Genomic DNA, 12,262 nt, shown 5'->3' on the forward strand with positions numbered 1-12,262 from the left:
AGAATAAGCCCTTTTTTAAATTTAATTGAATAGCCACAATCACAACTTGAACATTGATCCTGCTTTTTTTGGATGTTTTCAATTCAATATCTTACCTGATGCACCAGTTTTTCATTGTTATATCCCAACATATAATTTAGTATAGAAATTCTGGCAATAATTGGTATTGAATTTCAGGTTCATTAGCAGCAAAAGTAGCTCGCCAAGATAGTTTAGCAAAGTTCTTAAGTACTCGCCCATCGCGGCGAGAACTTGTTGAGAAAAACATCATTCATACTGGAACTGATGAACAAGATCGAGAGAGACGCAATGCTATAGGCACAGCTTTAACTAGGTATTGCTTAATGGGTTGTGTATGACCAATATCAGTGTAGATATTTAGGATTCAGAGTTAATTTACTTTTTAAAAAAATATGGTTAAGATGGTCACCATGTTGAAATTTTGTCTTGAAAGAAGTAGGCATTTTTTATTAATCATTGCTTGAATTTCTTTTAAAGTGATATTAGTTTTTAGTCAAATTACATGAATAAAATTCTAGATCACATACTTTTTCCTTATTTTGAATAAAAAAATCTTAATGTTAGGGGAGTTATTACAGTAAGTGATTAATAAGGCAAAAAATTCATTGCATTTTTGTGAATCTGAATCTGCTAGAAAAATTTATTATGTAAATAAGCATGTATAGTTGAATTTGAAAAATCATCCAAATATTCTTTGTATATGACTTTTAAGTTATTATTATTATTGTTTAAAACTAGTTGATTTAAAATAAGTATTTATGAAAATATATATAATTAACTACATGTATTAGCTCATTTAGAAAAAATGTCAATTTGGTGTGCGACCTTAATTATCATGTTATATTCTGACATTGGTATAATCCTCTCTATTGTGTATTGTTTCATCACTTACTGCTCTTCATTGTAATAGACCATATAAATGCAATAACCACACAGTATACATGGTCATTCATGTACATTCATATCCATTACATAATATTACAGAAATGATCAGATTTAATGATTAACTATCAGTATATAATTCTAAAAAAAAAAAAAAAAACATAACGTGTCATTTGCCCCAAGACCTTACTTTATTGTTAACAATTATGTTATTTTTTGTGCATTTTAAAGAACATTATTACTGAAATTTATTTATAAGATACTGAGGAAGTAGAATTCACTCATGGAAGTTATGTATATTTCTTGCAGGCGTTTGAGTTTGCGACCTTCACAGGAAGAGTTAGAACAAAGGAACATTTTGCATAGTGAGTTAATTTGCTTTTTAAGAAATAGTTTAAGCAAATTGCTGTGTTAATTGTTAATAATTTACTTGTTTTTTATGTTTTGATATTGAAATATTCAAAGAACATAATTTATTTTTGTCACAAATATTATTTTCTGTACACTAATTAAATTGAACTTAAAACATCTATTGTCCTTACTTTGGTGTTTTTAATTTAACACATATGTTTTGATAATTTATCCATTTAATTGATCAGAAGGCTCCATGTAATCTAATTAAGCTGTGAAAGACCTGATGAAATTTACATGGCAGTGATCTGTCTGAACATGCCCATTGATTGGTCACTATAAATAACCTGACACATGACAAGACATCAGTTCACTTGTCAATTTCACAACAAATAGTTGTTACGTACTTGATGTTTCAAATATTTTTAATATTTGCCATGCAGATTTATGAAAAAATGAGTGGTGGTCAAAGAAAACAAATCAAAAATTTAATTAATATTTTGGCAGCTGGAAATCCTTTTTTATTTGAAGATTGTTTAAATGTTTTAAAAGAAAATATGAGACATTATTATCGTTATATGTTATCAGTGCAAAGTAGTGAAGAAGCAAAGAAAGAGAAGGAAGAAAAGAAAAAATTCCTTATCAGAAAAGTAAGTATAATTCCTTCACAGTAATATTTGTACATGCATCAAGTTCATTTGATATGTTTATTTAGAAAAAATCACCCTGTATTTTGACAAAAATTTGTTGAAAACTAACCTAACTGCAATTCACGAATAGGATTAAATTAGTAAACCTTTCTATAAAAACATTCTGTTCAAGCTAAATATTTATTTATCTTACAGTTTTTATTTTACATATGATTAACTTGGAAGTATACATTCATTCTAAATGTGACACTACTTTTCCAGTTGAGTTTTAGACCAAGTATTGAAGAATTAAAGGAAAGAAAAATTATCCAGTTTAATGATTATGTAGAGTGGACTGAGGCTCATGAGTATGACAGGAGAGCAGACAAACCATGGACAAGATTGACTCCTAAGGATAAGGTATGGACTGTCAATGTGGAAATTTTCATTGGGTCAAATATTGTGTCTGGGTGTAAAATAAGTGGTTAAACATCTTAATGTCTTTAAGAACAATCAAGGAAACCAAGATTCTAGCAGAAATCAAATAATGTAATCCGGGAACAAAGACCTGACATGGAAAACAGACACACACAAAAAAGGACATAAAATAAACAAAATAATACATACAAAGTGATGAAAGTAAATAACTTGGACTTCACTAAAAACTGGGAACATGGACCAGGTGCACCAGTAGGGTAAGCACCCTCTGAGTTGCTCATAAAAAGTTAAGTCCATGGTAGACGAAAGAGGAAAGGAAAACTATGACACATTGAACAGATCAGTTTTCTTGGTACAGATGGATACACCATAACAATTCTTGAGTTCATGATGATGACCTTAAACCTATTGACTTCAATCTTGCAGCAACATAACCCTGTTCCATAAGTCTAATTATAAGAATTCTAGTATGATACAAAAGTCTGTGTAGTTACGGCAAAGTCGCATTATGAATGAGTTGTGATATGAAAACTCCATACGCAGATGCTGAAGGGATGTTGCCACAGATGAATTAAAGTTGACAATATGGAATGAAAAGTCATCACGTTTGTCGTATAGTTTGGTCTGTAGTTTTCCTCTACCATCAATCTCTAAGTGTTGGTCAAGATACAAATCTGACTTCACAGTGTCTTTATCTCAAGTTCTTTGGGGTAGATGTTGTGTACAAAAATGTGAAATAAAGAATTGTTCACTTGGGTTATTTTTTAGAGATGTTTCATGACCATGACTGTAGTAAAAATTTCAATTTTCACAGAATTATGAGCAGCAGTCTTGCCTTTTCAAAATTTGTTATGTTGACAACTGTAGATTTAGAACCTTTTAAGAGTTCATGACATTTAGGTCTACATGGTATGGCATGTGCTATAATATCAAAATTCCATTTAGGTTGTTAAAAATTGTGTGGTAGCATTTTCTTTTTGGAAAAGATATTCTGTTATTATTGAAGCAAACTCTATAGGATTGTTTTTTTTATATATGTTTTGACACCCCTGTTGAAAGTTTTATACTAGTTAAACAGTGATTGTATTGTTAGCAATAAGAGTTTTATTTGTTAATTGCAGGCTGCCATCAGGAAAGAGTTAAATGAATTTAAAAGTAAAGAAATGGATGTTCATGAAGAAAGCAAACATTTAACAAGGTTTGTATCTGTGACAATTTTCCCTTGTTAAGATAAGGTTACTCTGAGACACATGGGAATATAGATAAAACTGGCCAAACTTAGACTTTCTTGAGAATACTCTGTTTGAACACATAAAAGTATCAATTGGAAGACTGTATATTGATAGATTATACTATATATAGTAACTTGTCTAGTGTTATGAATAAGGAACTTAATACTTGAGTACATTTTATCATTTTTCTGGTGATGTGAATAAGAAACTTTATACTTGGGTACATTTTATCATTTTTCTGGTGATGTGAATAAGAAGCTTTATACTTGGGTACATTTTATCATTTTTCTGGTGATGTGAATAAGGAACTTTATACTTGGGTACATTTTATCATATTTCTGGTGATGTGAATAAGGAACTTTATACTTGTGTACATTTGATCATTTTTCTGGTGATGTGAATAAGGAACTTTTTATTAGATTATTTAACACCAATTGACAGCGAGGTGTTTAATGAGAATATAAATGCCGTAACCATGTTAAAGTGAGTACAAATCTACCCCTCCATGAATTATTTCTTAATTTTAGGCATTTTGTCAATTTGAATGAAATTTCTAATTTTTTTAAGTAAATTAACATATTATTCATTATCTTTATAGATTTCATAGACCTTGACACAGATAGACATTTTAGTGATAACCAAATCATATAGCAAAAAGTGCTGGAGCTGGCCATAGTGAACTGGTTATCCCCCTTTGTCAGTCAGGGATCAAAGTCATTTGTGCCAGAGTTCGTTTTTTGTTCAGGGAGAAACAGACAACAATGCTACAAACAAACAGTTGGAATATGAATGTTAACTTCTCTGAAATATAATTTTGTTGCTGATGTAGAAATATATTATTTTTTTTTGCATTTTTTAAAATTCTATTAAATGGATTATTTGATGTTTCTCATAAGTATTTTTTTTCTTGTTTGTCTTCTACTACTGAATGTGGATTTAATTCACATAGGAGTAAAATGAGTGGAACTCATTTTTGGCACTTAGGTATGAGTTATTTCACATTTATTTAAGTTATTTATACACAGTGGTATTGCTAATTGGTAGCATAACAATTTTACACCTAAAAACTTTAAAGTGTGTGTTATTTGAGGATTCCAAGGTTTTAGACTTATATGATTTAATTTTACCAATAACTGTTAGAAATCAATAAAACTGTAATTGGAATTTCCGGGAACAAGAGCTTAGTTTAATTGCTTCTTATGTTGTTTGAAAGTATTTTATATTTTAATTATATCAACTTGAGAGGTAGAATAGTACTGATAAAAGGGTTGAAGTGTGCTGGAGTTGACGACATTGAAAGCAGAATTACATCTGATGCTTTTCTTTTATGATCATAGTTAGGCCATGTCATGGTAATTATTACATTCTCATTCACAACAAGAACAATACAAGGTTGGGAGGAGGGATTTTACTTTTTCAGGCAATACAACTAAAGAAAGTGTCTTTTAATTCTTAACTGCAAATAGAATTAATTGAATATTTGGTCCAGCATAGTTGGGAGAGGTGTGGAAAACTTCTCTAGATCTCATAATTTCAAAATTAAGAATTTTTTTTTTTTAAATCCGGCATTATTTTTCCTATGAACTTTTTTGCAATGAGGTTTTAAGGATAAAATTGATGTGGCCTAAGCAAAGTAATGAGAGTGCAGTTTTATTTTTTCATTGAATATGAACTAATTGTTCAATATGATTACTAGACCATTCAAAGTATTTGCATTTTCAGGAGAAAGCTGTAAATCCCATTTTGATTTTTTTCAAATGGTGACCAGATATTTCAGGAATTGGGTATTTATGTATGAGTTGTTGAGTTGAATTGAGTTTATATGATAAATGAATAAAAAAAAACTGATTAAATTCAGATTACTAAAATTAATAAAAAAAAAACTTTAGTAACCAGAAATAATTACAGAACAATTGAAACAAATCACTCAATGATGCTGTTGTGATTACAAATTTAGTTCCTTTATCTTTGATAGTAATGTCATAACAACTATATTTATACATCGCATCTACCCCAAAGAACTTAAGATAAAGAATACTACAGACACTGTGAAGTCAGCCTCATATCTTGACCTTCACTTAGAAATCTAATGTAAAGGAAAACTATTGACAATCTTTACAACAATCATGATGACTTTTCATTCAAAATTGTCAACTTTCCTTTCATCTGTGGCAACTTCCCTTCAGCACCTGCATATGGAGTGTTCATATCACAACTCATACGTTATGCCAGAGCTTGCCGAAACTACACAGACTTTTTGTATCGCACAAGAACTCTTAACAAATAGGCTTCTGGAACAGGGTTATGTTGATAAAAATGTTGGAAGTCATCACTACAGAAGTTTTATGGTTGTCATCATGAACTCGTGGATCGTTATGGTGTATCCATCTGCACCATGAAAACTGATTTATTCTATGAGTCATAGTTTTCTTTTCCTCGTTTGTCTATCCCGGACTTGACTTTTTATGAGTAACTCGGTGGGTGTTTCTAAAAAAACAGAGGATACTTACCCTACCAGTGCACCTGGTCCATGCTGCCAGTTTTTAGTGGAGTCCGAGTTGCTCATTTGCTTTTGTTACTTTGTATGTATGATTTTAGTTACTTTATGTTCTTTGTTGTGTATGTCTGTTTTCCATGTTTGGTCTTTGTCCCTGGATTACATTCTTTTGATTACCGCTATAACCTTTGTTCCCTTGATTACTCTTTCACTAGAACTGAAGGAACAAATACTGATAATAATAAGAATGTCTTTCATTGACATTATTTGTGTATCAAAAATAGAAGTTACTACTTTCTTGAAAATGTACAATACTTTGAGGGGTTCAGTATTTTTTATTATATACAATATAATTGTAACCCATTTGAATTGCTAAGGTGTATTTAATTATATATTTTACAAGATGTAAAATTATTGTTGCATTTTTTGATACATGATATAGTTATATCTCATTGGATGATCAGCATACATTGTAAATATTTATCTTATATCATCCTTAAATAAATTAATTTATCAATTTTTACTTGATATGTCCAGTATAATTACTTAATTTTTATGTTATTAAGCTGCATTAAAGCCATCATTTATAGTCATACTGAAGGAATTAGCTTGTACAACATGTCATTATTCAAAAGTCTTCATTTGTGAAAACAAATTCAAAATTATTCTGACAGTACAAGCACTTGTTGATTTCAATTTTATGGTCAGTTGATATTTCATAAGTTCATCAGCTTTTGAATTTTTCATTTTTATTTTACAGCTCTGTTATGAACAATAATTCAACATCTCTATTGAAATAAAAATTATGGTCTGGCCAATGCACAAAAAAAAACCATGAAAATTAACACCCAAGGAACAATGGTTCTTTCACAGTACAGCTGAGGAAAATTCTTATGTTTTACACTAATTTTGATTCAGCATTTATAAATTAGACTGATTATCTTATTAGTACATGTAGTAGATGTAATATATCAATAATTCACTACATGAGTTGAAAAATAATTTCAGACAAAATAATGGTCAGTGTAATGGATAACCTATCTGCTGTCATTTCCATATTTTTTGTTAAGTTCCTGAACTTGATGCCAATATTTTTTTTATTTAATTGCAATTAATGATAGAACCTTGTGATATGAGTATCTAGCAGTATCTTCATATCTACATGGACTGTAACTATCTCGAACTACACCATATTTTTCAAATTTACATTTTAGTATTGGAAGATGTGTTTTCATAGAAAACATTACATTATACAGTATGTTAAATCTTTTGATCTCAATGAATTGCTGGAACTATTAAATAGGAGTGACCTAATTGCAAGAAATTTCCTACTTTCGAGATTTTTTATGAAATTTCTTCCAGTTAGTCTATATGGTATCTCTAGTGCTTATTTTGTACTTATAACTGACTGCTTCAGTCTCAGTTTTATTGTTGTGTTAGATTCTGTAGTTTCTAAGCATTCTGGGGAGCACTTTACATTTTCACTTTTGTCCTAGATGAATTTTGTTTTGTTTTTTTTTTATTTTAAAACAATTCTTTACTCAAAAACAACATAAATCCTAATGAATTATATGCAAATTACTTGTTCTATTTTAAGAATACAGAGTTGTGTTCTGCTTCATAATTGCTGCAATTGATAATGCATCTTGCCTGTAAATCAAATTTTAGTTTTGTAAAATAATTTTTATCATTTTACTCTGACAATTCATAAAGATTGTGTTTTCGTTTAAGGAAGCCAAATTATCAATTGAAACCATTAATGGATGGATGTCTTAAGATAACTGTCTGTTTTGATTTTATTTGACTTAACAGGAAAGTGTAATTGAATTTTCTACACAGCATTTGATTGTATTTTGTGCTGCTTTAAATTGTTTTGTAATTAGTCTATTTGATTATGAGTATAGTTTACTGAATTTCAATTAAACAGCTGATTTTTTTTCATGTGGTATTCTACTGAGCATTTTCTGATTTTATTTGATAGGTATTTTCTAGTGCCAAATGATACATTCATTCCTAGCTTAAAACATTAAATTACAGCAAGCTTCAAATTTACATTGAGTTGCTTGTACTAACTGTAGTTGTTTCTGAGCTGTTGAAATCCCGTTTGGTTCTCATTGTGCATTTTAAGCATCTCATAATGGAATATATATTGTAAAAAACTGATAGGGATGTCAATCCATGCGATATTAACCACTTAAATTTATTTTGTTTAACTTAATTTCAACAGCATGTAGTCTGTTAAATGTGTGTTAGCTATGATATTTTACAGCATGACATTCAGATTTGTCTACGGGTCATGATACGAAGCCTAAATAACTGTGGGTTTTTAACATTGTCTATTGGTAGGTTCAGTAAAGTGTAAGTGCTGTATGTTTTGTAACAGTTAATGTTTTCACACCACTGTGGCAGACATTTTTTAATGATTTCCCATCTGTTCATTGTAAAGTCCTATCATTTCTACCATTTCAACAGATCTTGTTGAAATAAATAATCATATAACAATATCTTCACTTGTACTTTATTCAAAAACAAAGGATTATGAAACCTTTATTAGTTCCAAGCATCACTTCCAAGGTCACAATGATGTTCCCTTGTGCTATTTAACAAAACAAACATGAAGAACAACTATAAAATGATTCTTGTGAAGACTAGTGCATTTATAACAAATAATACTGGAAATGAAATGAAAACCCTACCAGAAAGGTGTTTGATACAACAGTGTCTGCTCAGCTGTTATTTGTTGGAATCATAAAATAAACAATTACAATATGATAAATTAAAATTCTTAAATCGCAGACTGGGCACCAACAGACGTTAACGACATACAGTTTATATGAAATAACCAATGTTGCCCATAGAGACCCAACCAATCAGATGTCTTTCTACTTTAACAAATAGAATTACAAAAAAAAAAGAACTTCTTTTCAAATGGGCACTATCCCTAAGATTCTCCAAGTCAAAATCTAGGACATTCATGCTTAAAATTGTCAATATTTCCATTATTTTAATGAATTATGGATGCAAACCTTAAAAAACACTTAAATACAATACATACTTCCCAATATGAATCTTCTTTTCACACAAAATATATGAAATGGTTTTATGGTTTTTAGGGTACATTCTTATATGTAATTTAGTTTTTTTCCCCAAAAATACACAGCCAAGGCAAATGGCCAAATACTTCTCCCCGTTGACTTTGTGTTGAGGTACTGCAAATGTTGCATTGGTATAAATAGAAAAAATTTTGAATTTTCTATGTATTTCTGGATCAAGGATATGCACTTCTAAGACAAAAATCACTTATTTCACATTAAATGCATTTTCCATAAAACCCCTTTTGGAAATGAGGGACTAAAAGTGGCAGAATGGGTGTTATCATTAGAATTGAAAGGAAAAGCTTATTGTTGATCTGATTTCGATGATACTGATGTCAATCTGCTCCTTAAATTCTGTTCTAAAATATTTTTACAGAGTAGGATATGGAATTAAAAGGGTACAAAATTCAATTTTTTTAGTGTTGTTCCAATTTTGATTTTTTTTATTTATTTATTTATTCCTTATGAAAATCCCTGTCTGCCTTTTTTAAACAGATATCTAATATATCTTAAGGTTTTCGAGTTATAAGGGGTCAAAGGAACTACATCCCAATATATCAACCTTTTTAGCTCACCTGCAGGCCTGATGGGCCATGTGAGCTGTTACCGTCACTATATGTCTTTGTCATCATACATAAACTTCAAACATCTCTGAATCTACTGAATAGATTGTAACCAAACTTTGCTTGAATAGCCTCATGGTACTTTTAACAATCTATGTGTGGGGATTTTTGATCTTGCGAAAAAACATGGCCCTGTTAGTAAAAATAGACGGTAGTGGTCAAATTGAAAAATTATTCAGATAACTTAAAAAAGCAGCTAGGTTTAACCAAACACTGTCCATTATGATGACTTGGACAAAATGCCAACATTTTCAGACAGAGTTGTTGACAGTTGAATGAGTTGTGGGTCCTGAAATGGATTTTTTTCCCAAATTTTACATTTCCAACTTTGAAAATCTTCTGAGACTAGACTCGCCTGACCTTTGCTCGATAATTTTCATTATGTTTTTGCAAAATTATAATGAGGATTTTAATTTCAACATTAACACTTGGCTAAATTAAAGTAGACAATATTTCCATCAATCATAATTAAAAAAAAGTTTCTGTTAAGATGTTATGTCATCAATGGGCAAACTTGATTAGAACCACTGAAAATTCCAAAATCGCAGCTTCATCTAACCATTGCTTGATGATAAAAATAAACCTTTTAAGACAGTAACCTTAGAAAATTTTACATAGCTTGTCATTTTCTATATTCATTTTGCTGATAAATAAGTAGTTTGTTAAAACAATGGATAACTCTCATTTGAAATAATTGAAATCTTCAGACAACTGAACCAAAACAATTTTTTTTTTGTGAACAAAACAATGGCATATATGAACATTTGACTGGTTTTACTGTCTAAAATGGAGTTATGACTTGCATGTGTGGAAAAGGGAAGAAAGGATGGCTATGTATATGTGGTTGGGCACTTTCTCTATCAAAAGAACTACTCTTGTCAGTTGCTATAATTTTCCTATTGTTCAAGGAGTAACCTTTTCCCAAACCTATGTGAAAAGATCAATATCTATTGATGAAATTACAGTCTGCCACAGACCCCCCCCCCAATGCACACTCTCCATTATTTTCCTTACTAGTTTTTACATGGGAACATTTCAGGAAAGAAAAACTAACATACCAATTTATTTAGGAACAATATAAAATAGAGTATATATTATTGAGCACTGGTCAGAGCTTTTTCAATGACATTTCAAATACCTCTTTAAGTTTTTGAGTAATAAAGGGTCAAAGGGACTACACTCCAAAAACTACTTCTTTATTATTAGTTGGATTTCGAAAATTTTTAATGGAAATTCAAATTTTGTGCTATATTGTTTCCAAACCAGTTGTTGTGTCTTTTAATAAATTGTAACTCCCTTTACTTAAGTGCATCAAACACTAAATATTGTGTCCACATTTGCCCCAAGTGATCAGTGTTAGACAAGTGGCAATCGTATCATGCTGCACTTTGCAGAGCTCTTTATTATTTTTTTTCACATTTTTTGTATTTTAAAACTTATGGTACTTTTATCATTGAAAGTGGGCAACCATATCATGGGTACTTCAAGACATACTTGGTATATTAATCATATAAGGGAACGACAAGTTGGTACGAGAGCCTGAACAATATCGCCCTGTTACAGCAGATGATTAAGACCAACCCTAATGCGAATGATAATAAAATAATTGAATTAAACCAGGCTAGTTTTTCTTGTGGTTATATACACCAAAGAATAACCATACTCTCCAATGAAAACATATATTTCCAAAATGTATTCAAATAACTTATGCGAGTCCATGTCATGCTAATGGAAATCCCTAATAATTTTCTAATTAGAGGAAGTGTGATGGACATCCTATAAGTATCCTGCTTTTAAGATTGACAGGCAGGTATTTTGTGCAGTTCTGGAGATTTGGTGAAACAGAATCTGCTTTGTTTAATAACTGGCACACTAATCAGACACATAATTATAACTTTCTCACTGTACCTCTGAAAATGCTACATGCTTTGGAATGAAGCAGTGAATACCAATTTTATTTTTATTTCTAAGTTCTAATATGACTTGGCCATACATCAAACCTATGAATGCCTGCACTGAAAGTAAGCATACTACTATGAGACCACCTTTACTTTCAAGATTGTGGTATAATAAATAGTTACCAGGGGTAAAAACTATATAACTGTGGCTATGGTCAAAGTTTGGCTCATATTACCAGTAAGTGTCAAAGATAGCATTATTGTGATTGAGATCAATATCTAAGTACTGAAAATTTGTTTTAATGTCCATTAGCAGATAGAACATGCAATCCAGGGCAGGAGCACTGGATCCATTAAACAAAACCAACTATACACTAGATTAAGAGAGAAAAATTGTTAGTATATTGGCTGAAAGAAGCAAACATTTAAGATGTATTGATATGTACACTTGGACATCAACCAAAGGAGACAATACACCATAGTTTCACAAAATTGGCGGCAGCATTTTTGAGTTACTGTGTGAAGTGTGACTGATGAACGGATGGACATTGGTATACCATAATATGTTCTGTCATAAAACATTAGTGTATAAAAAT

At 30.5% G+C, this 12,262-nt stretch overlaps 1 protein-coding gene across 6 annotated transcripts in view; it reads left to right on the forward strand.

Moving 5' to 3' along the window:
• Positions 1 to 8,554, forward strand: part of LOC148629881 (phosphatase and actin regulator 1-like) — a 58,222-nt gene extending 49,668 nt beyond the window's left edge. For all 6 annotated transcript variants that reach the window (XM_088558947.1, XM_088558954.1, XM_088558966.1 and 3 more), the window contains 6 exons: positions 178 to 334; positions 1,213 to 1,268; positions 1,843 to 1,904; positions 2,166 to 2,303; positions 3,443 to 3,519; positions 4,152 to 8,554. In XM_088558947.1, the coding sequence (XP_088415073.1) occupies positions 178 to 334; positions 1,213 to 1,268; positions 1,843 to 1,904; positions 2,166 to 2,303; positions 3,443 to 3,519; positions 4,152 to 4,167 (506 nt within the window). In that variant the 3' untranslated portion in view covers positions 4,168 to 8,554. The remainder of the gene's footprint in view (positions 1 to 177; positions 335 to 1,212; positions 1,269 to 1,842; positions 1,905 to 2,165; positions 2,304 to 3,442; positions 3,520 to 4,151) is intronic.
• Positions 8,555 to 12,262: the final 3,708 nt, after the last annotated feature.

Source organism: Perna viridis, chromosome 1, assembly GCF_037379345.1.
Source record: "Perna viridis isolate PV_CMFRI_1.1 ecotype Kerala chromosome 1, ASM3737934v1, whole genome shotgun sequence".
NCBI classification, from domain to species: domain Eukaryota; kingdom Metazoa; phylum Mollusca; class Bivalvia; order Mytilida; family Mytilidae; genus Perna; species Perna viridis.